The 25,840-nt window shown below is 41.3% G+C and overlaps 1 protein-coding gene and 1 long non-coding RNA gene across 6 annotated transcripts in view; one reads left to right on the plus strand and one right to left on the minus strand.

The window, feature by feature from the left end:
* The window catches only part of LOC147233521 (nck-associated protein 5-like), a 159,249-nt gene that overhangs the window by 54,810 nt on the left and 78,599 nt on the right, over nucleotides 1–25,840 (plus strand). For 4 of the 5 annotated variants that reach the window (XM_086148425.1, XM_086148431.1, XM_086148428.1 and 1 more), the window contains one exon: nucleotides 23,773–23,836. In XM_086148425.1, coding sequence (XP_086004551.1) covers nucleotides 23,773–23,836 — 64 coding nt within the window. Of the gene's footprint in view, nucleotides 1–5,444; nucleotides 5,904–23,772; nucleotides 23,837–25,840 lie in introns of those variants that run through there. The other variant, XM_086148429.1, reaches the window with a different exon arrangement.
* On the minus strand, nucleotides 317–3,216 carry LOC147233522 (uncharacterized). The gene is made up of 3 exons (XR_015106226.1): nucleotides 3,033–3,216; nucleotides 2,467–2,546; nucleotides 317–578 (listed from the first exon to the last, which is right to left on the minus strand). It is a non-coding gene; the product is annotated as an uncharacterized LOC147233522 (long non-coding RNA).

The raw sequence follows: 25,840 nt of genomic DNA on the forward strand, positions 1-25,840 counted from the left end.
TTACCTCAGATCCAATGTTTGACACTTTCATTCCTGCTGGTACGCGACATAATACATCTACTGACTTAATAAAACAAACTGAAAGGAAAATGCAATAAGATATGAATTGGAATATTTCAGTGATTTAATGTCAATTTAATGCAGCCTTTTCATTGCGGTCAAGAACAGAAAGTTCCATCAGCAGGAATCGGAGCAATATCAAAAAAATCTGCTTTGATTTAGAAAAAGTTATATCCAATATGATTTCAGTCAGTAAGAAATTGTCAGTTAAAACTATGGCTAAATGAAGTTCGAATCAACATCTGTGTCTATAAATCCAGTTGAGTTCCTCTCCGCTGTGCAAAGAAAGAACTTTTTACCGATCAAGATCAGCTTTGCTTGAATGCGCCGTGCCTCCTTTTTGTGCTCATAAAAGCATGGAGTTATTTTGACTAATGCTTTAACTGCAAAACATCCAGACTTTGAGATAAGCAGAGCGATAGATCCTGTGCGGTTCGGCAAGTGGAGGTCACCGCGCTTGCATCCTTGCTGTTTACTTCAAGCCTCTTGGACTCTTTGGATAACATCCTCTCCTCTTACTAAAGAAACAGGAAAGGGTGAAAATTAGTGAAATCCACTGTGGAGCAGTCCGGAGAGGGTGTGTTCTAAGAGTCTGCATGAGTTTCCTTCAGTAAATACAACTGATATGCTGTAGTCGTGCGAGGCAGAGCCGTGGAGGTCAAGAATTTACTAACTTTCCCCATTCAAGTAAAGCACGCTAAATACAGTGGAACCAGTTGCTTGAAATTAGTCCATTTGGATCTTTGCAAAATCTTATCTAAAAAGTAGGAAAGACAACTTATTAAATCAGGAGAGGAAAAACTTCACTCAACAGCAGGAGGTCTCATTCCAGATTTTGGTTTAAATTAACTCGTTTCAAATTAAGCAAGTCAAATTTGTTTTGAAACTGCATGCTTTAAAGCAAATATATAATCAAGATGTATATATCTAAATATGTAAAGCTAGCTGAAGTACCTGTGCTATATTATGGGAAAAAAAAAAATCAGTAAAATGCAACACTCAAACAGAGCGGAAAAAAAAAAAACCTCAAATATATTCTACGTATTTACGTATACATATACGATATGTTCTACACAAGCACTTCAGAGTGCTTTAGGTGCTAGTATGAAAATATGAATATCAAAACATATATTTTTTTATTTTTGTTCATTCATTTATTTTCTTTCCTGACAATGCAAACAAGGCTTGCGATGTCACATTGAGGCCAAGAATCCGGAAGAAAAGCCTTTTGATTGTCACAATGTTGTTGAAAAGAAGCACCTAAATGGTTCATGGAAGTCATTGTGATAAATATTTTATTTATTTATTCATTTAATTAGTTAGTTAGTTGGTAAGTTAATTTTTCTATACAAGTTTGCTATTCTGAAAAGAACATCAAGCTTATCAAGCTGGTACTGAAAAAAAGGTTGGTGTTTTGCAGGAATTAAAAAATATGGATTTTTGCCCTTATCATTAGTTTTATTTAAGTATATAGAGACAAGTTGTACTTTTTTGTTGTTTTTCATTTTCAAATAAGCTCATAATGGAAGCTCGTAGTCATATTTTTCTTGACATAATTGAACTCAGGCCAAAACTCTGTACTTACCTTGAGGATTAAACAATAATTCACTGCAACAGAGGGTAGAGGTAACAAAAAAGAAAAGAAATATACAACAGTCCTGATTGTTTTCTGTAAATCTTCAAGTAATGGCAACAGAATTCCACGATTTCCAAAAGGTTGATTAAAGATTTACCCAATCAGCTAAAAACCAGCTCAATCCACTGTTAATGGCTTTAAGCATTTCCTAAAATCCACAAAGGAGGAAATCTCCGGCTGATGATGTCTCTCTGGACCACCATCCAGTGAATCATCCTGGCCCCAACCCCCGCTTAATGAAACATAACAGGGGTGCATTATCTCTTTCATTGTATTACATACTTCATCTTCCTCCACAGAAGTTAAACTGCACACGTACACACATGCACACACACAGACATACACACACAATCTAAACATGGGGTCTCCGGGGGGGCTTTTTCAACATGATCCATCAAGAGATTTGCATCTGTCTGGGTATTTGCAGTTTGAGCTGTGTAGACCCTTAGCAGGTTTGTGTTGGGTAAACAAACAAGTTTGCCGTCTACAGCTCGGAATTTCCTTTTGCACTATTCACCAAGCGTCATGTCATTCCACGAAGAGTCGAGCCATGTTGACAGCTTAATATCTATTTAATGATTTTGCGCATCTGATGTCTTTCCAGGTGAGATTCCATCGTTGTATTAGAGAGTAAAATAGCTGCTCATGAGCGTGTCTAAGCTAAAACACTGTGTACACGCTAATTGTCTATACAGAAGCAGCATAAGCAGGAAGGAAACAACATTTTTCTTTTCCCCCAGTGTGATTAATGTCTGTCTTGGAACACACACCTAGATGCTGTGATGGAGAAGTTGGGTAATAAGCTCCAGTGATGCATGGTGAACTCCTCTGGTGGCCTTTGGTCACTCATCTATGATCAAACCGCCGGAGATTACTGTCATGGGAGGGAAGTGTGGCTGATGGCTGGAGCCTTGGACACTTTGGACATACACTACATATGCACGTTACATAATTGGATTTCAGACTTGGATGGATTATTGCATGTATCCACGTTTGCATTCTGAAACTGAAATATGAACACATCCTAATCTTGACCGTTATCAGGAGACAAGAACATCACATTTTAAACTATCAATATCAGAACTGATTAGTTCTTACATAATTCGGGATCATGTCATACAAACTCTTTCCAAATTCCCAACAATTTGTGTTGACCCAAGGTTTCTCAGCTATAAGACAGTACTCGAGAAGATTGTGAGTTATCATATCACTTTTCTTTTGGACAAATGAGAGCAGAGATGCTGGCGACAAAGGAAGTAACAATAGAAGCAGGTCACCAGCAGTAGACTTATCGCCAAAAAGCATGGAAAACAAATGACGACAATATAACTTTCACCTGATGCAGTTCTTGACCACAGGACATCGAGTATGGCGGTTTAAAGATGTTTAGACGCTTGTAATTTCCTTTGTTGCACATTCAAAAAGGACCATCGCAAACCACACACAGCACCATTCCGGCCCTCATATCCCCTTCTCTTAGACCACCCCGGACCCCATTACAAATCCATATTGATCCGGTCTCCTTCCTTGCATCCCCCCTTCCCTGTGGAATGCTAGCCTAGTCCCTGTGTACGTGCATGTGTCTATGTGTGTGTGTGTGACACTGGTGGAGCCAGGCTGACTGTATGGGCGGCCAAGTGTTTCCAAACAGTGGAATCTGTCACTGACACCCCTGGCAGAGCAATAAGTGGTGCCTTAATGAGCTCACCAGATCACTCAACAGCCAGACGACATATACTTACACACTCCTGCTGGACTTCAAACCACAAGTAGAAACACACACACACACACAAAAACGGTCATAATTTTGGTTGCCGCGTGCAATGTGCCCATCTAACTATCGACTTTAACGTAAAAATGGTATATAAACAAAGAACTGCGTGTGCATTGCCATATGTGCACAAGCAGTTACTCCAACCCGTCCGTTATACGCACAGTTACAACAATAAAACCCATACGAGCGTACAATAAAACACTTGTAATTATGTACAAACTCTCCGAGACCCCACCGTTAAGTCGATGAATCAGTAACCAATGGAATTAAATGCACATTTCCAAGATAAAGGAGAGGTTTTTGACACCGACAAAATATGCGACACCCCCCAGATGAGAACCATCGCTTAGCAGTCGTCCTGCGCCCGGTTGATTAAATTATAACGGAACACCACTTCCAATATTTCTTGATCAGGCCACATATGCATTTGTTAGCGCTGACTCGGCCATCCATTTGTCTTTTTTACCCAAATCGAACAATAGTGTCTAATTGGTGACCACCTGCTCTTAATAAAATCAAGCTCGCTCTGTATTCAGATTTGCCCCCGAGACAGCTGCGCTTATGAAAAACAGCATGACATTTTCGTCATATAGCCAATAATAAGGCATCATTGATCTTTCTCAGGGGTTCATGATGACAAATGAGAATGTGGCTGCCAGTTTGACAAGATAAGGGATAAGGAGAATGTGAGAGGGTGTCATACTTAAAAATATTATATGCCGTGGTTGATATCCGAATCCTTGGCGAGGGCATAAACAACAAAACAATAACTAATTCCACAACATCTTTATCTCCAGTTTTTCCCCATCTTAAAGTCACCGCACCCTTTCACACGTCTCCGCCTTCCTGCAAACGAATTTTCTCACATGGTTGGTGTCATTGTTCATTTAGCACATTAGTGACAGTGAATGTGGGGCAAAGTGGCAGTGATGGCCTCGGCTCTAAGTCAGGCCGCCCCTTTCTTCCCCCTCTTTAACTGAGCGCTCCTGTCACCGGGACCCTTTTAATTCCCCCTTTCACCCATCCAATGCACGCCCCCTCTTGCACTGGTCGTATTGGGGAGCAGACAATAGACGATGCCCCCCCCCCCTTCTTTTCCTTCTTTGCCTCTTCCTCCCCCCCTTCTCCTCTCCCTCAGCCACCTCTTGCAGGCGTCCTGCCTGGTTGAAGCTGTGGGCTCCGGACTGCAGTTTGTCACAGCTATTCAGCTGAGACTGATTGTGATTGTGGCAGATGGGCTGGAGCCCGGACCATCGCTCGGCCCAGCGGACCCAGGCACTTCTCTCTCTTTCTTTCTCAGCCTTGTCTCCCCTTTGCCTGCTTTCACCTTCAGGCCCTTTGGTTGTTCTCGGCTATCTCTGTCTCTTTTGCAGAACGGTCAACTGTCCCGACATGACAATAATTTCTGTGAAGAATATGCGGTAATGTGGGAAAGTTACAATTTTGGGAAAGCCTGGAATAGCTTTTCATTGCCTCTTTACAGAAGAGGTAAAAGAAGAAGCTGCACTTGACAAGTTCCCAAAACCATATGATTATGGACCATGAAGCATATGACCATGGTCATCATGTAGTGCAGCACTTTAAAATGCAGCTTCGGGGAAACATAAGCGCCGTGTTTGCGATTCATTTTGTTGATTCTACTGGAAAACTCACTGGATTTTTATCCTTTTTTTTTTCTCATTTTCTGTGATTATACATCGACTGCTTGTTGGGAGTTAACACCCCTCGACATTGTTATCACCCCCTAAAACTCCTCCTCCTCCTCCTCCTTCCCTCAAACCCCCACTTGGCTGTCCCCTGAGGACGGAGCCACCTTCAGTGATGCAGCCTTCTCAGTGAACACATGTTAAATGTCCTGAGGAGGAAGAGGAGGGAGGCGGGCAGACTGACAGAGACACAAGCAGAGGCAGACCGAGTGAGGAGAGAAACACTACTGAGGAAAAGATAAAGCCAGGAGGCGGGGTGGGTGGGTGGGTGGGTGGATGGGGGGAAGGCATGTAAGCGCTGCGTGCGTAAAGAGGAGCCTCGGAGCGTGTGTGTGCGTGTGTGTGTGTTGGTGAGAGAAAACATTGCGCCGAGGAAGAGCGCAGATACAACGCAGGAAGAGGAGAGAGGAGAAGAGGGGAGGCAGTGTCTGGAGAGTCAACGTATATGTGCCAGATTGAGACGCGGAAGGAAGAGGAAGGAGAACCGTGAAGGAGGCGATGGTCCTGAGTGCTTGAGGGGAGAAGGAGGAGGAGGAGGAGGAGGAGGAGACGGAGAGCAGTCGGGTCTCGGTGAAGTCGAGGAAGGAGGGAGGAGTGCTGCATTGTCGGATGTAAACTTTATCATCTGCGGGATCAGCGGGGAGCAGCTGCAGAGCAGGAGGAGAGCGAGTTGCCGGATTACCATGTGTGTCCCTTGAACGCATCAGGATGCTGCATCCGCACCGGGGTAAGAAGCAGGAACATCTGCAGATGCAACGTTCCCCCTGTTGATTTTCTCACACACTGTCCTTGTTTTGGAGTTGGATGTGTCTCTGGTGCCACACTTTCTGCTGTCAGAATTTGAACACCCTTTGCTTTTGCAAGCATCTAATTAAGGGATTTTTTTTCCCTCTCTCTCTGCAGTTGCACCATCGTCAGCTGTCTTTACTTTGTCCCAAGCTGTAATTTTCTTTCTAATCCCAGAGGGAGGGGACATATTCCATATAGCAGTACTGTACTGTATGCATGTGCAGGGGATGATCTCAGATTTGCACTGACCCCAAATGGCTAGTTGCAAGGGGGATGAAATCGCATGTCCTGTTGCTAGTGGCAACAGTTTGTGGAGGCACTGTGTGCAAAAAAAAAAAAACAAACAAACAAAAAAAAAAAAAAACAGACACCAGGATTCTGATTGATAACGTGTTTAAGAAGAGGCAAAACTATCCAGGATTGCAGAGGATTTGCATGTGTGGGAATGCACGTTTACCCCCTTCTACGCCTACTCTGTCCTTCGTCTCAAACAGATTAAGATTGTATCCAGTCTGCCAATCCCACCATGAAATGACTGGTGCTGAGCTTAGTGTCATCACCGCTAAGTGGGAGAATATGGATTATGAGGATGTGGTGTTTCTGTTATGGGCAGTTTGTCTGCGGCTCTTTCTTAATGCTGTTATTAATCTGCGTTGTGGCCATATGGAGGTATCCCAACAGGTTCTGGGGTCTTCTCCTCACTGTCAGCAGTATTTGAAGGGCGTCGAAACGGAGTCGGGCGTTTGCGACCCAAAATAGCAAACTTGCCAAATGAAGGATTTTAGAGCATTTTTATATTTTTAGCGGGATTTGTTATCTCTGAAAACAGAAAGGCAAGAGACCCTGAGAATGAGAGCATGAGAGAGTAAGGGAGGTATCATCGTTTTCTTTTTGGTGTTGTCAAAGTGCCAGAGAAAAATGCCATTCTGGCTTTTTTTACTCAAGAGGATTTTTTGTTTTTTGGCCCAGAGAGTGGGTGCTTCCCGACATGATGTCAAAAAATAGCAAACTTGAACCCGATATGCTGGCTTTTTATTTTTGAGGTATTTGATCTTTCAATGAGAGGGCAATTGGGGAAAAAAAAAAGTCAGATGGAAATGTTTGCTACTGTTTTACGAAAGCACTCGGTAGGTCCGTGTTTGACTTTCAGGCCCTAAATATTGAGATTGCCCAACTCAGCGTCAGGCTTGTTGCAATATAATGTGTAATATTCATCTTTTGGTGCACCAAAGCATGAAAATTGCCGTCCCAGTCGAAGACAATCCAACAAACACTTCAGTGATAAAATTACTACAACATAGACTCTTCAGTCTGAGCAAGATTTACAGTACAGGGGAACTATCCAAAACTTTCTGATGTTCTTTGTTGCTTAAGAAGTAATGTTGCAGGGTCACTATTAGGTTAAAGGTATGGGTAAAAGTAATGCTCAGGTTAAGGTTAAGGTTAAGGTCTCGAGCAAATATGTCTGGGAAGGACAGAGGTCAAAGGATTTCCCAAACTCTGCAGTGATGTAGTGTCATGCAGAGACAGCGTTTATTTGACTTGTAGAGCCTAAAGAGAGCAGCTAAGGGCAAAAGAGGTACATAACAACACAATCCCATGAATATGTCAAAGGGCATCCCTTAGTGCAATTCACAGAGCAGTTTGTGTGACAGTGTGAGAATCTTTCTCCGTAACATTCAAGCAAGTTTGGACATTCAGGACAAGAAAAGGCAATAAACAGGTTGAAACCAAAACGTCACAAATGCACGTCCCTGTTTCAACATGTCTCTGACACTTGGCTGTACAAAGTGAGATTCATCAAAAACAACCACGTGAGCTAACTTCTCTTGAAAACCTGTGTTTTCGTCTAAAATGTATGTCCCAAGATGAGTCTGGCACTCGACAAATTTTTGCATGCATTAAAAAAACGAATCACTAACCGACCATATCAGGCTCAATTATGCTTGCAGCAGACAGTAAATCAATACGCCATTCATTGAATACATCTCTTCCCTTTTTATGTCTAGATTGTGCAATGACACAGTTACCAGACCATGCATTGTAGCCATTTCACCCATCTTCCACTAAGGCAGTGTCCATTTAATGCCTGGACTAGGAGTATGTGATATGATCCCGCCACCGGGGCAGATGTGTCGGGCCGCCAGAGGCTGCTGCCCACTGAAACCTACCTGGGGATTACTGGATAAGAGGATTGCCATGTGCAGGGATTTTACTTTATAGAATTAAAACTGTAATTCTCTCCATCCCAGCCATGGCAAAGTGCAATGTTTTTCCCATTATTATTTTCTTGCTTTACCGTCACTGCATTGTTTGGCCACATTTAAACTGTCTTACTCTGAGAGTCGAGGGGATTCTGAGGAATAGCAGATCTATCAGAAGTGATACATTTATTCAATTGTTTGAAAAGCGTGTCTCCGGACATTTGGGATGCGAGTTATGATGCCAACTGGCCCTATTAGAGTGATAAGCATGACCTAAAATGCCGACTCTGAAAATAATCAGACAAATAATACAGTCAATGAAATAAATTCTAGTTTAGCAGATCATACTGACACGTGAGATTTTCCTGTTTCCCTCTACCCCTCCAACTCACGTCTGTCATTTTGCCTCTCATTTTTCTGCATCCGATTTTCCAAAGTTTTCCTCCCTGCATGTGGTACTCTGTATTCTATGACCCTCAGCCAGCATGTTGGGTTTAGGTCAAACTGAATTACTGAGGAATGTTCCCCTGTTCAATGGCCAGTCTAGTGGGCCTCAGCATGGAAGCACTTCCCCTTCATTGACAGCCAGGGGACTTTCATTTTGAGGGAGGGGGCAAGTCTTTCCATGCAACTTTCCCATATAATTCCCACTGTCTCCACAGTACTCGTTGGCACAGTGGAGCCGTAAGCCAAAGGTTTAATGATGTGTACGTGTGAGGCACATCTTAGGATCTTGTCAGCCTGAGCCCTGTTTGAGACGCACTGTTTCTGTGACTGCAGGCCATCCAGCACAATTAAGGGTACTTTGAATGCATTCCACCCCGTAGTGTGCTCTACATTTATCTTCCCCCACGAACAGCACATTGAAAGACTAAAACAGTCATTGTGGCTGGTATGAACCTGTTTTTGCAACTAGTGTCAGAACTAAAAAAAAAACAAACATAAAAAAAACAAAAAAAAAACACTGACGTTCTGCCAAGCTGAGCACTTTTGAAGAAAAGTCAGAACGCTTTGCTTTGAGAGTTGAGTTTGTACTTTGTTACTGTTTACAAGATGAAAATACAACAAAAAGATCTGAGATGCAATGGCTCTGCTCCTATTGTTTTGAGTTATTGTCAGTGTAATTGTGTAACAACTAAAAAAATAATAACTTTAATGGTCCAATGCAATTTATAACCAATAAAAACCTTTTATTTGCTAGCTATCAATGACTTATTGCATGCACGGACTCCCTCGCCTAGACATGCTTCACCCAGACACCCTTGCTGACTGTTAAGTGAGCATTTTTGCGGTTTCTAAATGGCTGAACTTGTTCCATAGAAGTTCATCAAGGTGCGAAAACTTGTGGTTCGTTTTCACTGTAACTGCATGTAAATAGTCTGTTTTCCAGTCAAAGCCGGCTTGACAACGTCATTCAGAATCGGTTTCTTTAACTCGCCTCGATCATGGTTTAAGTCCTTCAGATAACTGTCACGTGCATCTATTAACTCCCAAGTGTTTCAGTTGAAGTTGTGAAAAAAACAGCACAAAACTCAAACAGGATTCGTTTTTAGGTCATAGCCCCGCATTCCGGCTGTTTACAAGATAATATGGCGTTGTCCTTGTTTACTTTACTGAGACTTCCTGCTGACACACTTTCACAGTCACATGCATTTCACAAGTTTTTTTAGATCAAAGAAGCTAAAACTCATTTTGGGAGCATTTCCTATTGTTTCATATTTCTGTTCTTGTCACAGTGACACTTTTATGAGAACGAGCTGTTTATGCTGTTGGAAAGGGGGTCAGTGTCATATTTGAGGTTGTGCGGGGTGGGGAATGTCAACAAACTTCAGTTTCCCCCTATCTCGGCTGTAAATCACCGGGTAATAGTAGGAGAAACATGCTGGACCACGTCCAGTGGCTGGAGGTGTTGGCGCAGCTGGAGAAGCTCACCTTCAGGCAGTAAAACTCTTTTCCAAACACCTCTTCTTTTAGCCATTTGGGAACTCTCTTTTCTCCGAGTGAATTACAGTCAGTACAATTACTTGATTGCCAACATACCAGAGTGCTAAATTTAGGGTGCTGTGGCAATATTCCTGTGGGTGAAAGAAGATTATGGAGGAGAGAAGGAACAAAACCAGAAATAATTCTTTTTTACCGTGCTATATTGGACTCAAAGTTTTGTATCGGAATAGATATACTGTATTTAAATTGTTGACTTGACAAAATGCGGAAAAAAAATGTATATATATAGCATCGGGGCTTCTGCGACAGCTGCCCGGCAACTTCACACACATTCATCCGTACATAGGTAAAAGCAGAGATGGCAGATACTTGTGTTTACCATACCTTTGTTTCTATTGAAAGTGAACTGGCCATTTGTCCGCCGCTGTAAAGGGACGCTGTTTGCTGCCCCCTGAAAACGATGTGTTGACAGCCAGTGTAAAACATTCTACTGCCTTTGCACAGTCTCAGTGAGTCAGCAGAACTTTCTAGTACCACAGTACAGTAGTATATGTGAGTCCCCCCGTCGGTCAGTTATATCGAGCCGGGCCAGTAAGGGGGTGAAATACTAAACAATGCATAAAAATCCAATTTTAAGACAGCATCTCTGCCTTTTTTACTACACTTCTAATGCAAAGGAAGCATTTCCCTGTCAGCCCGAATAACCGTTTCCATCTCATTTGCATCGTCCAATTTTACAGTTTCAAAAAGAAGTTCATAGATGGGCAGAAGATATACCAAAAACTCTCGTTTTTAGATCACATTGGAGTTCAAATCTGAAAAGCAAGAAATATCAGCAAACGGGCATGACGTAGTCTTAAAGAGAGCAGATTAATTTCCTACTTCACTTCCTGTCTTGGTCCAAATATGGGTGTAAATATTACATTCCCTGTCATGTGCTTTGAACTGCAGTTTAATTTAATTTAATTTCATTTAATTTCAATAGAATAGTGAGTTAAATTCCAAGATAATGGTTCCTGTGAGAATAGAATTACCTCACCCACAGGCAGGGGTGCACGTCGTACATATATTGGCCGTGCCGAATTCACAAAGTTTCAATTAGGTTGTGTTAGTTTTGGAAATCCCTTGAGTGCAAATACCTCGAGAGCATAAAATTTATTCATATGTTCTCAGCTTAAATGCAAATCATTACCGGGAGTTGTCCAGAGCATCGTTTACCTTTTGTGAATTAACCATTCTGAACTTGAAATTTGCAAACAGGCATTGAGAAATCACTTATAACAATGTGTGATAAACCTCATAAATCAAAGTGTGACAGCATAACAGTTAATTAAAAAGATGAAATGAAAAACTATTATGTGCTGATTTATGGGCTGTATTTCCAACGTAGGGGATTTTTTTTCCATGTTTGTTATTGCTGTTTTCATGGTACTTCTTCCGCTTTCTCTCTTCCTTTAAGTCTCTTTCATTCCCTTCCTTTTATCAGTGTTTGTTGCAATCCAGCAGCAGTTCATCTTTTCCTCCCTGCAGTCTTTTATGATATAAAAGATTCAAACTTGTGTGAGTGTAACTGTGTGTCTTGGCGGATCCTTGCCTGTGTGTTTGTACAAATGTGATCATCCGTGCGCTGCCCGTTGTGCGTTTGCATCCATCTGTCTTCGGCTCGGAGAGTACACCTTCACACCTACCGACAGAAGGGGGGGGGGTTGGGTACATCAGCCATTTTTAAAACCTCCTCTGTATTTCATTTTGAGGAAAAGTGCGTCTATGACTTGGAAACAATTGAGGTCAAGTCCTGTTGGCTGAATAAGAAAACATTTTGAGAGGATCGACAGTCAAGCGGGGTAATCCATGCATGGTGAGAGCATTCCTGAGAGCTCAGGAGGAGCCTTGAAAAATCCCTAGTTCTGATTTTGGCTGCTTCAGAAGTTTGTTTGATATGAAATTAGCACGCAAAAGGTACTTTTATGTGCTTAAATCAATCCCCTCGCTCACCGACTTTACGGATAATCCGGTGAAGCTGCCGATGTGCAAAGATAAATAATTGTCTTGTACTTTTCTTCTCCAGTCAAGTGATTGAATCCATCAGTCATGCACTCACAGATGATGTCAGTCCCTCCTGTCAAACTGCAATAAGGTTGCCGGTGCTTTTATGTACTGCCAGTGTAATTAATCTGAGCGCCCAGACTCTTGAGAAGCTCTGAGGGCGAGATGCTATCAGGGAGGGAAAACATAAACAATTCTGAGCGGTCATGTTGTTGACGTTGGATAAATCTCGCTAATCACGATCATCTCAGCTGAATTACTCAGTGTAGCACGCACACATCCAAACAAAGTCCAATGCACAAGCCCATGGGTACCAGGCATGAAAAATGTAGTGGAACGGTTTAAAAATGTAAAAAAAAAAAAAAAAAAAAGTTTAGTATACACTCATTTAGACTGGAGTGTAGTTTGGGATTTGAAAGTCATATTGCAGGCAAATCTGGGCGGCACCGAAATGCGTTTACCACTCAGTGGTCCTAGAAAAGCCGTTATTGATGCCCGTGTGAAATCCGACTTGATCACAAATTATGTTGGAACAATATTTTCTGGGAATGACACATCGTGCTTCTACTTTAAGTTATTCAAGTGCTAAAAAATCTCATAGTGAAGACATCATGCAGCCACAGGGCAGCATGAAAAGGCGCGTGTTCTTTGTATGCTCACAGCAGAACCTCATCACATTTCACCTTGTCAATAATTAATGGTCTGGCGTGGTGAGGTAAGGCTCATTGTGCCTGCCTGGCTGGATTGCAGGGTGTGTGAGGTGCTGACATGTGGATCCTGTTATTTCCGCTGCCATCCTTTGCAAACGGGGTGCACAGTGGGAGATTGGAGGTCAGGGACCAGCTGTGGCTAAAGTGGTGGGAACAGTCGCTGGTGGGACCGTCGTTTAAGGTCCAAGAAGAGGCTCCTCGGTGATTGATTAGACCTGCCTAATGCATTGGACCAAATGAGCAGTCACAGATGTGAGAAACTCACCCCTGCGTCGTTTGAGATGGATTAAAATGTTCATGTGTAGAACTGGTGCAGATTTTCAAACAGCACTTCGATGATTTATTCCATTAGCCGTCCGTCTTAAAGTACTTACATGTATAATATAAATTATCGCGTTTGACTTGGGAGGTATATCAAATTACTACGTGGAGCACTTTCATTAGTCTCGTGACACACAAGTGACATTTACTTTTCACCTGATGTGTTCGACTAACCGCTGGGCTTAAGTTGGGTAAATATCTCGATCTTGCAATCGGGCGCCCCGTTTTTGTGTGGACCTTTGGATTTTAGGTAAACGCCAGGCAATAATTGTAACGTGAACATCCATGTTGCGTTAAATTTGTGGACACTTTTGTCTCAGCGCATTTATATGGATCAACTTGCCTGTAAAAACTTCAAGACGATGCAGTGTTCGGGCATGCTCTACATATTAGTTAAGTACCCGACCTTTATATACTCCCAAATGATACATTTAGTGACACCGTTACTCAGAACAAGTTGTTATTTTTTTGATTTGAAGTCATAAAGCCTATTTCCATCCTGTCCCTGGCAGTTTCAAGCATTCACCGCTCAGGCAGAGAAAGATGTGATAACTTTCCCTAACGCCTCAGTAACTGTATTGTCCTGCCGTGGGATGAGAGTGACATTTTGGATCAATGCAGAAAGTTACATAACACATTCATAGGAAGATTAAGAATGGAAATGACCGGTCCGGAGGCGGTGCCAAAATGTGATCGGAGTCCCTTTAAACCGACTGGTGAACGTTGGACATGAGGTTGCGTGTGCATCAGGGCTCTTAACCCAGCGGGAGTGCAGACACTAATGCATTAATGCATGGCAGCTCTGCCTGACATCAACATTTATGCATCCCTCTCAACCGCTCTGTTTACATTTGCGGCCCCGAATGACCGAAATGTTTAGCTCAACCTTAGCCGCACTGACAACACCGAGTAGATCTTTTTTTATTTATGCATCTTTTATACAATCTGATGTGTTTATATCTGTTAATATGAAAAACTTGTGCAAGAAAATGTCAAAGCATTACGTTATGTTAATCTGATAACATCTTTCTATACAGAGGAGAGATTAACCGCACTTGAAAAAGACAGCAGAAGAACAGCAAGAGAAATAGGACACCGAGACACAAGAGGGCTCCTTTTATTCTCTTTCATTATGTACTTAACATGAGCAGCAAACAAGGTACAATGGATTAACCCACCAGTATGGAAGAGTCATAATGAGAGTGATGAAAACAAAGCTAAACGTTTACCTCCCACAAAGAGCACATGTCAGCTCAGGTTGGTGAACGCTCTTTCCTTGATTGATCTTCCCCTAGCCCTGACAAGATCATGTCTTTGCACGCCACCAAAACGCTCTGAAGCACACCGATGGTGCATTGTCGGTCGGAGGAGGAAGTGCGTGGCGGGTTCATGCAGTGTCTGAGCAAGCGAAATACGCGTAGGATGCAGACACGATCTGAATTGAGTGCAATAACTCACTCTACACTGTGCTGTCTGCTTAATCTCAAAGGGGTGGATGTATAGCTTTTGATGTTTGCTGCAATCTGATGTAAAAAGTCAAATCATGTTTGAGGTTTCTGTGGGTGTGCAGCAGATGGTGTTATCTTACAATAAAGGGGCAAAACTTCTGTGTGGATGGAAGCAGGTGTAAAAACATAACGCGTCTTCACAAGGATGAGAGAAAACCTCCATTTCCTCTTGTATGATAATGAGTCAATGGAGAATCACTGAGACATTTTGACCCTATTGGAAAAAAAAATAAAGGATGCTTTGCCACACCTTGCTATTTTGAACCAAGGCTTCTGCACCGTTTCGTACATTTTTCATAGTGCTATGGTACGATGACAATGAGAAATTCTATATAACACGTGAAAGTTTCCAGCTTGTGTGTGGGAGAAGTGTAAACTGTTTGAAACTAGCAGAAGTCGCAGAAAAAAAAGCAAGTTATGCGCGGAGCTTCATCGATGGGAAAACCCACTGGATCAAATGAATGTACAGATTCCTGTCCTGAAAAGAATAATCATATCAGTGCTGATCATTTCTCAAACCTACAGTGAGTTTTTGTGTCATCCAGTCAGACAGGATGAAAAGCAGCGCTTACCTGACCTAAATGCTTGACACAATGAAGTAAAGTCTGACAACTGAATTACGCGGCAGATAATTTCCCCCCTTGTAATCATTGTTGAAATACTAAAAACTAAAATCTGGTTTGTGGTTGGCCTTTGTTTCAAAAGCAATCAGCAAAGTGACGAAGTGAAAGGTGTGGCAGCGTCTAGTCCCGTCAACATTCTCAGTAACACTAACAGATCATTACAAAAACAAAAACAAAATAACACTGAAGTTCACGATAAGGAACAGAAAGCTTTAAATCAGTTTGCATTGTTCTTAGAATGATCAACATGATTATCATATCCTCAAGACCTCTGTCTTCAGCCATCCGTAGCATTAAAAGTAGATGTACAGAAACATTGACAAGGGAGGAAATGTAAGGTTTATTAAAGGAAAAAGAGGGGGGTGTCGCCTCCAGTGGAGCTCTGCAGGATCCTGTGTGCCTGGAAGGCCTCTGGTGCTAACAGGTGATTCCAGGTCACTGGGAACTGCTGGAGGTCCATGTCAACGCAGCCTCTTGATGGTTTTCATGTAGCCCTGCTATAGAAAGGGGCTAAAAGGGGAGGAAAAAACAGCGTAGGAGGAATGTATGCACAGTGAACTGTCAGCTTAGGCTTTCATCACATGCTCGAATGGGCAAATTCATGGCTTGTTGCCTGAAATAATTTCTGTTTTGTCAAACTGTGAAGTATACACTGCACAGTTGCTGGCACTGGGGACTACATCTATAGAGTACAGATACATGCAGTATGTTGCAAGACTTCCAGACACTGTGGAAATGTTTGTTCCTCTCTGTCATGGCTGTCAGTAGAAACACTCCATTTATTTTCACAACCTAGATGACTCTTGTAAGTCATTTTTATATATGTTCAAAATAGTGTTTTGCCCTTCATCTCTTTTTTTCAACAAAGCAAGCATATTGACAGCATTTACTGCTAAATGCTTTCAATCCAGTGCACAGTAGGTATAGTGTGGATAAAGTGTTCCCCTTTTTTTTCCCGTTAAATATGACATCGGTATGTAGTTTACTTGAAGGTTTGAGAATATTCGATGAATTTTTGCCCGAAAGTAAAGGTGATTGAGAGGCACCTTTTTCTGGACTTTGCTGGAGGAGAGGCCCCTCATCCCAGGCTTTTAAACGCCAAGATACACTAGTGGCTAAATAAAACTTGCTGACTGTCTGACCACTCGCATTTCTTGGCTTGTCAAGCGTTTTTGGAATGATGATATGTTACAGATCTCGGCAAATACATCGGGGAGCAGAAATGATAAATAACTGATCGCCGAACATACAGAAATAAGATCTAAGTTGATATAAACTTTAATATGAAGTACGCGAGTGGTATGATAAGAAACTGAATCATTACAGGGAAATAAAAACATTATAATTAACGTGTTGAACCCACAACCCTCCTTTCCCAAAATCCATTATTATTATTTCAGCTTTCGTACAAGAGATGCCTTGAGATAAACCTCGACTCCACACCCTTCGGTTTGGACTGCATCTGGACGTTTACACAGCTGCGAGGACTTTACAGTATGAGTGATTGGCAAAACATCGATCGCGTTTGAAATGCAAATGACAAGACAAGAATTTACTGTCACGTTAAACACTTTCGATTATGGAGCAGATTGCTTTCCTCCGTGCTCAACTGACGTCTGAATGTCGCCTCACTCTTCGCCACACCGAGCCAGATGCAAATGTCATCAATGAGCATTTTTTTTAAATTTTTTTTATAACATACCTTCTCGACTCCCGCTCGCGCCAATTACTATAATTACATTGAACAGAGAATGTCACATGTCTATATTTGGGGATGATTTTCTTGGGGCGCAGTTGGCTCATGCTCCATTGCTCCTGGAACATGCCTGTGCATAAGTGGCCTGAAACTTAACCCCTTACAGGGCTGACGCTCAGCCATAACATAGACTGGAGGAATGCCAGGGCAGTCCTGTTTAACAAAACAATAGCTGCTGTGAAACGTTCCAGAGGCATCTATTTTTTCCCTCAAGCAAGTGTAATAGTCGAGGAATACAGTACGGAGTAATGGGAAGAGACATTGTGTAACTGGAACATGAGTGTGCCAGTCACATGGTTCAGGTGTGGACCGTGCAGTCACACACATTCACATACAGGTTGGAGTATTTTGGCAAACAGACATAATTCGATTTGTGTATTTGACATTATAGTTTTACTCATATGAAATACAAATTTGGCGTGACAACTGCATTCCTTTGCAATAGTTTGGAAAAATAAACCAATGTATTATGTTTACATTAAAAAGAAACAAATGAGTACAATTTAAAGTTATTGAAAGGGCCGGTGGAAGTGATTTAAAAGTAACCAACGCCTCTTCTTCTTGAAAATAACCAAGGATATTAACTCACCGACTTCTGGTAAAAATGTTGGAATTCTAGTTCTTTATTCAAATATTTCATTTTCAAACTGTTTTACATAATGCCCTTACCACATTCCCCATTGCTTTGTTTTATTCCTTTATTTGACAGCTTTACTTAGAGATTTAATATAAACTCTTCTTACACACTGTCAAAAAATGATCTTATATAAAATACTTTTGATATTCAGCTGTGAAATATCTTTTTTTTTCTCTTATTTAGCAAAATAGCATGAACACTGTTGGTCATCCAGCCTATTTAAACTATATTTTCACCAATTTCTTTGACTTTTAGACACTGGTCTGTAGTATTTCTATTTTCCCCAGTGATTGATGAGTCAGGTTGCTTCATCCATTAGTTGAAAATAGAAAACTTAAGCATAAGGAAAAAACAAAAGAATAAACAAACAACGATATTAAAGTCGGTGAGATGTACATGATGCAAAATCTTTTGGCTTTTAGAACGTGGCAGTGGCGAAAAAAACAGTTTAGCTCTAGGAACACCCGTGCACATCCCGGTATCCCTGAATTATGAAGGCTCAAACACACTCACCAAGCTTGCAACAATAAGTGAAACTATCACACAGTCTCACGCCCAAACACACCTCCTTGTGTCATAGTTTTGGCACTTTGATGAACTTCCTTGTAGATTTGTCACAGTGTGTTTCACAATGCTAGGCTCAGCTGCGCCGCACTGATCTGGACCAATTAGAGGCAGCGCCAGCTTTGAGAGTGTCTCCCACCAGCCGCCAAAGTTTGTAGTCTAGTATGTCTTTTCAGTCCAGACAGGCGATTCATGCATCAACTGTGCGTCCCCAGCTGCGTCTTAATCACTGGGGGAATTTTCCTTATAGGTAAGCGTCTGAGAAACAATGATGTTTTGTCAAATGCGGCAAGGAGACGTTAGTCACATGTTATTTTGGGATTTGAGGAGGATGGGTGTCTGATCCACTGCAGAAATGTGAAAAATGTGCAGGTGATTGTGATTACTTATGTCTGTCTGCTGTATATGCTTCTTTATTAGGCCCCCATGGTTCCGAATTAAGTGCGTTTTTATCAGCAACGTTCATTAAGAGCAGAGCTTTCGCAGGTTTCGTGTTTCAACATGTGACACAAATTTCATTACAGAGCATATAAATAGCATACATTTTGTTTAATAATGATCATTTTCCAATGTATTCTCGTCTCCCTAATTCGTTTTCTGTTGGACTTTGTTCTCCTTCATTTTTTTAATGCGCATGATCTGCCTCCTGGCGATTTTTTTTTTTAAATTTTTTTATTTTTCCAGACAAATACAAATTATGTTCTATTTGTCAAAATGCACGTGGATGGATGACAATGTTGTTTTCCTTTCCAAAAAGAATATAAATACACACATAGAAACTTCTGCATCAGAGATTTTCGGAAATCTATTGTGTCAGTCAATTTAACTGAGTTTGGGAAAATGACGAACTAGTAAATATCTGATGCTCATAACTAGATAGTTGGATTAAGCTGTGTAGTTAGTGATGACGATTCCGATGATGGTGGGTTAATGTGAGGAAAACATTTTAAAAGACATGAACATAAGTACAGTATATTTATAGAGCTAAGATACATATTGATAAAGAGTAAAAGAAAAAGAAGAGAAAAACAATGTTAGATGGAATACAGAACAAAATAACAAAAGCCACCAAACTGAAATGGCGCTTTCTGGAAAACTGCAGACCTTGCCATTATAAGCTGGTATTAAGAGCCATAGCATCACTACTGCTACTCCGTCCCAAATGTCGGGGAGTGGATATTTGGTTGATATGAACACCGTCAGTTCTCTCAGTGGTTTGGAGGCGTCCTCATCCTGTGGATAAAAAAAAAATGATGAAAATCTTAGGTCGATTTGTCGCAGCAACTCATTAAAAACAATGAACTCTTGTCTGGACTACAAGAACCACTACTGGCTCCTTTCACTTCATTCCCACCTCCTGACTCCTATTTTTGGCTGACAAACTTGCTGAGAGGAGAGCATTTCTAGAAAGTCTTCTGGGTCAACATCATCCAGCACAGGGGGATCATCAGCAAGCAAGGAGGAACGTGGCGGAAACTCAATGGATTCCAGCTGTTCGTCATTGTCCGGTTCAGTAACCTGTGGCCCAGGACTGTGTACTGTTACTTTTTCTGCTTCAGTTGAGGGGATCTTCCAACATTGCTCTCTTTTCAGTTCTGCTGTAGCGGCATGCTCTCTCCCTGCTTCAGTGCTTACCAAGTGGATTCTACATGACTGAGTTTGCTGCAGATTATCTTCTTTGAGTACTTTTCTTTCAGCTTCTTGTTGCTCCGCTGTCTGATTTATTGCCTGTTTCTCCTCGCTCACGAACCGCTTTATCTTATTGTCGGACGTCTCGGACAACTCTTTCTGAAGTGCCGCACTCAGTTGTCTGGTCTCTAAGGCTCCTTTGTTTGCATGGTTTTCATCGGGGTGCTGTGGTTTTTGGTCACAGGCATCCAAGGTGCTTTGCAGCAAAGTTCTGATATTGCCTCCTTTTGTTACCTCGTGATGAGATTCTGGAGTTACAAAAGATTCGGCTTCTTCTGAAATTAAGCAGAAAAACTGTAAATTTGTACTTCTGCAACTGCATAAGTCAGTGAGAAAAGCATTGTTTGTTGACTGCTTTTAAAATGCATGCTTACAAGACAGATAAGGTGGGTTAAAGTTGAAGAATATGAAATTGCAAAATTAAATGACTGATAAAATAAGGTGTATATCGCCCAACTACAAACAGACCATAATTGGTGAAATGACAAACATTCATAATATTACAATAGAACATAAAAACAAAGATACTAATAACTTGAAACACATCAAGAGTGACCTTTATGGTAATGCTGGTCTAAAAGCATGAGATTTTAAAAGCTCCCTAAAGCTTCTCAAAGATCCAGCATCTGACTGGTGGGGAAAAGCTGATTCCATAGGGTTGAAGCTGAAAATGGAGATGCAGAAATATCCTTTATTCTGCAAATTTAGGTGGAAATGGATATAGGACTAGGAAAAAGCCTTGAATAGCTAAAATAAGATAAGATAAGGGAACCTTTTGTTGGTCACTTTAGGTGAAATTCAAGTGTTGCAGCAGCAGAGGACAGATATTAAAAGACATTTTTACACTGCTCCACGACTGCTAAATCATGGATTAATGAGTTTAACAGCTCGGTAGTTCAAATTATTTCCCAGGATTTTGTTATAATACCGTAAATTGAAAATGACCAATAAATAAAACTGTTTAGTTTGGGTTTAAATGGGAGTAAATTAAGGACAGCTGAACATTCATGGAAGGAGGATAGCCGATTCAGGCGATTAGCCTCATCAGAGCAAGAGCTGTCTTGTGTGTAATTGTGATTAGATTCAGCTTGTAAGAGCTCAACAAATGACCCCGACCAAACATTTTCAGTGCAAAAGCTATTGGCTGAGCCTTGCTGGAGTCAGTAGGGCAAAGGGGAATTAGACCATACATGATTATTGATGGATACAATAAATATCAATTATTCAGCTCAAGGGAAAACTAGGCTTAAACCAGAAATCCCTGTGTGCGGTTTGACATGTAAATGTGCTCACCTTCTTTTTCTTGCTTCTCTTTTAAATGCCGTCTTTCCTGTGCTTGTTTACAAATGATTGCCAAACAATCCAAGCTATCCTGAATCTTCCTCTTTTCTCGAGTCCTCCAAAGCTCTCTCTCTCTGGCCTCCTCTTCCAGGCCACCACTTGCCCATGCTGTTGCGCAGGCCCTGTCTCTGGGGAAAACGGGGCGTTCATCAAGGCAGGTGAGCTGCTTCAGCTGTACAATCATGGTTGTCCTGTAACTGGGGATTTTTTTCACGACCTCATTGCCCTTTAGACTTAAGACTCTGAGTTCCGGCATGGTCTCAAGTACGGTGAGAATCTCAGGATCTTTTAACAGGTTGTGGGACATATCCAACACACGAATGGACAAACATCGACTGAGATGCCGTATGTCTTCGACGGTCTCCAGCTTGTTGTGGGAGATCAGCAGTGTGTTCAGGTCTGGAAGGCACGAGATGTTCTCTATGGTGTGGATGTGGTTGTTAGCGACATTGAGCGTGGAGAGCTTCCTCAGACGTTCGAGATTTTCAAGCTTTTGTATGCAGTTCTGCTGAAGGAACAAACAACGCAGATCCGTCTGTGCATTCAGGTTCTCAATACGTAGCAACCCGTTACTTTGCAGCCAAAGGCACTTTAGCCCTGTGTACTCCTCTAAGTTCTCAATGAGGGAGAAACCTTTGAAATGAAGATACAAGGTGTCATTCAGGCATGGTGTTGAGAAGAGTTTGTTCTGTTTGCAGTGCTCTTTTAAAAATGCTTTGGTGATTCGTGACCCCATTGGCTTTTTGTCTTCTTTATTCTCTTCTGCTTGATCCTGTTTGATGGCAATGACACCATCTTTTAGAGCAGTTGACTTTGTATTTGCAGCTTCCACTTCAGTCGTAGTCATAGTAGTTCTCTCAATGTCTTTCTGTGATTCGGCCGGACTTCTCTGTGTGTCCATATTGGAGGCCATTTTTTTGTTTTGTTTTTATTAAAATAGTCTTCCAGTTAAAACTGCAAATTTCTCATAGCAAGATGTCTGTCATTACCTTTTCTTGTATCGTTGATATAGTTTATCAGTTGTCTCAAAGGCCCATCACGGTCAAGCTCTGTTCTTCAACTGTGTTCATCGATCTCATAGCGGTCTTCCTCTCTTTCTTCTCGATTTGCTTCTTGATTTAAGTCTAAAATTGATATTTTAGAAAAATTGCCCGTTAAAAAAACAAAAAAAACCTCTTCGGTTAGAGAGGGTTCTGTTCTTTCGTGCTGTAATGTCTTCGGCATGCCATCAAAGCAGCAACTACCGTGGGTTGCTATGGCGTCAGAATGAACTGAATGTGATCACAGGAAAGGTATTTCCATGGGATCTCAACGTATGGTGTTCATTCATTATCCTTAAAATAAATATGCTGCAATTCGATGTACTATGGTTGCACGTTTTATTTTCTGCTCAAGAGGATACTTCAAAAACACATTTTGCATACACATAGTGTCATACAAGGGAAACAATAAGGTAAACCCAGGGCTCCTTTCACATAGCTGTATTTTTCCCGAATTCAGCATCAGATTCTAAGAAACAGATCTGTCCCATCGACATCATCTTAATGGACACATACTTGACGCCAAATTACAAGGATCTTTCAGTTGAAAAAAATTAAATATTTACTGTACTGGAAACCAACACGTTGTCCGTATTTTGACAAAAGTCATTGGAAACTAGCAAATGTGAAAATCGGGTTCAAAAAGATATCTGAGACTTCCAAATGCTTTTGATAATTGGAGGCAGTTCATATGAATGGAATAGGAGCTGATAAGGACGACTGCTGTTATTAATTAATGACACTACAAGGCCATGTGCTATGATCAGTTTCAAAAGCTTTCTCATCTCCTGCTGTCACATGTAGGTCATTCAGTCTTGGAGCAATTGGTGTAATACCTCAGGACGGGCCATAAAACGAGGTTTCAGTGCTTGTGCACCACATTTGATCCCTTTAAAGCCTGGAATGCCCTCACGTGGGAAGCAGATTGGGCATACAGTAATTTTCTTTGTTGTCTGCCTCGTGCGTGTATGTGTTTGCGCCTGTGTGTGTGCATAAGGGAGAGAAACTGTTATGAGTGTGTGGCTGCATGTACGGTCTGGCACGAGGATGCCCTGCTTTTTGTTTTCTCCGAGCTATTTTAGTCTGGACAGAACTGCAAGCTCACTGTTTAGTGAGGTTACCAGACAACTCTATATCCTCACTTCGTATATGTATGCGTGTGTGGAAGGTTCCAAGATGGAAAAGAGAAGCGGTTCAGTTCATAGCTGTCAAAATAACTGATAGTAGCATCAAAATTAATGTTGTTCCATCACAAAACGCTGCATGGTTTACATACATGCAAAACACCATTGCATGTCATCCGTTATCCAATATTTTCTTAAAGAAAACTTGCAACATACAATCGAGACCCTGCAACTGGCAGAAATGACTACCCAACAACCCGTACCTGTTGACTCATTCCTTTCCTCTCTTCTCTTGTTCAGGGAAAAGCTGGCCGTGGCTCGCCTGCAGAGGGAAGTTGCACGGAACAAGAGCGAAGGAACAATGGTAAATTGTGTAACCTCTTTCTCTGTAATTTCAGAAATTAATACATTTAAAGAGACAAACATGAGCATGGTGTGCTATGCACGTGTGCATATATACATACACGCGCGCACACACACACACACATTTTTAGGGTGTTACTGGCTGTCATTTTAACACTTTATGAGAGAAGTAAATGTTAAAGGAGCACTTTAAAAATGACATGGCAAGGAAAACAGGAGTTCTTACTTTGGAGATGAATTATATGGGTCCTAGAATGGGCATTACTGCTTCATATTATTGAATCATCAATTTATCTATTTGTCCATCTGTGAAACTTATGTTTACTGAGGAGGTGAAACTTTTAGTTTCATAAAAAAAAAAAAAAAAAAAAAAACAGTCATCAAAACTCTCAATTGTAGAGTTGTAGAATTGGTATGCATTTTAAAGCATACCAAGGTTTTCAACCTCTCTGGCAGACAGCTGTTAACAGAAAAACTTTAACAACCTGCAGCATGAGTTGAACCAGAGTTCACAAGCTGGATTACAACAGACTTTACTAGAGATACACGTGCGCATATCTTTCTTTCTATGTGCATGTTTGCTTATGTGGACCTGTGCATACAGAGAGGTCAGAAAGTGAAACGCTGTGCCATGTGATGAAGTGGAGCTCAGCTGATTGCTGCCTCCGAGCGGAGTCTCTAACCACAGGTCCAGCTGTTTGGCTGCATATGGCAGCAGGCCTAAAGCAACAGCACACAAGGGCTCATACACTCGCAAGATTTCTGCTCTATTGTGTGAGATTCTCTCTTCATCCTCTCTGGGAAACGGGTCAAAAATACTAAGAACAAGGCTAGGTGTTTTGCTCAAAGCTACTTCAACACTGTATTCTTGCTTTGTCCTCGACACAGAGCTGTATCACAAACGGCCTCTGTATTTCATGATTTGGAAAGAGTAAAATGAATGCCAGTTTGTGGAAAACAAATTGAATATCTGTTTCATATGGAATACATGTTTATTTCCAGAACAGTACAATGGATTTTAAGTTAGTGTGATTTTATGAGTGCCTGTGATAGATTGCTTTTCTTTCCTGGGCATTTTTGCTTATGAGCGGAAAAAAAAAATAAGAAGCAACAAAAAGCTTCCAAAAACTTGCAGGAAGGAAAAAAAAAAATGCAACAAAAAAACATCCAAAACCTTGCAGAAAGAAAAAAAAAAAAAGAATTAATTCCCTAGTTTACCACTGTTATCATAGCGACAGTGCATAGATAGCAGATTACCCTGTGTTGCAAAAATGTATATCCCTGTATTCTGTGGAGGTTCTCAGTCATCAAGGTCTTGTCAAAGTATTCTTCTGGTGGCGACTGGCCTTGATTTTTTTTTCACTCAAAGATGTTTCACCTCTCATCCAAGGCTTCTTCAGTTCAAATAGCTTGTAGGGTTGGGAGACACAAGATTGCAGCAGCCTGGACACCATGTTAATGCAGCAGACAAACTTATTAACATATTATTAAAGTGTATCCATTACTTGTGTAATATAAAAGTAAATATTTCCAAATCATTATGTTTAAGTTGCAATTTTAATGTGGCCTTTATGTTACGTGGGCCCCTGCAGCAAGTTTATATTTTTATGGCCAGATCTGACACTGTGTAAACAAGTGCGCCGCTGTAATGCTGCCATCTTAAATGTGTTTTTATCAACAGCTTTGGTTTCGTAGTGTTATCAGGTTAGTTTTTTGCGGGGTCAATAGATTGTACCTGTGATAATGTGTCTTCTGAACCCTCTGGTGAAATCATCAGATTCAAATATGTGTGGATACCAGCAGTCTCATTCTCATTCTTTAAATAGAGAACTCTCACTCCAGAATCAGTACAATGATTTAATTCAAAGATAAATGTTAACTCCCTCGGAGCAGAGAGAGATCATCAATGGGACTTTTGTGAAAGCATTGCAAAAGGGAAATCACGTTCAGCTCCTTTTTTTTCACACTTGGGGAACTGATCAGTCACAGTTGTGTCTTTCTAACC

Source organism: Fistularia commersonii, chromosome 6 (assembly GCF_037954325.1).
Source record: "Fistularia commersonii isolate RoL2024-O1a breed Wild chromosome 6, RoL_Fcom_v1.0, whole genome shotgun sequence".
In the NCBI taxonomy this organism is placed as follows: domain Eukaryota; kingdom Metazoa; phylum Chordata; class Actinopteri; order Syngnathiformes; family Fistulariidae; genus Fistularia; species Fistularia commersonii.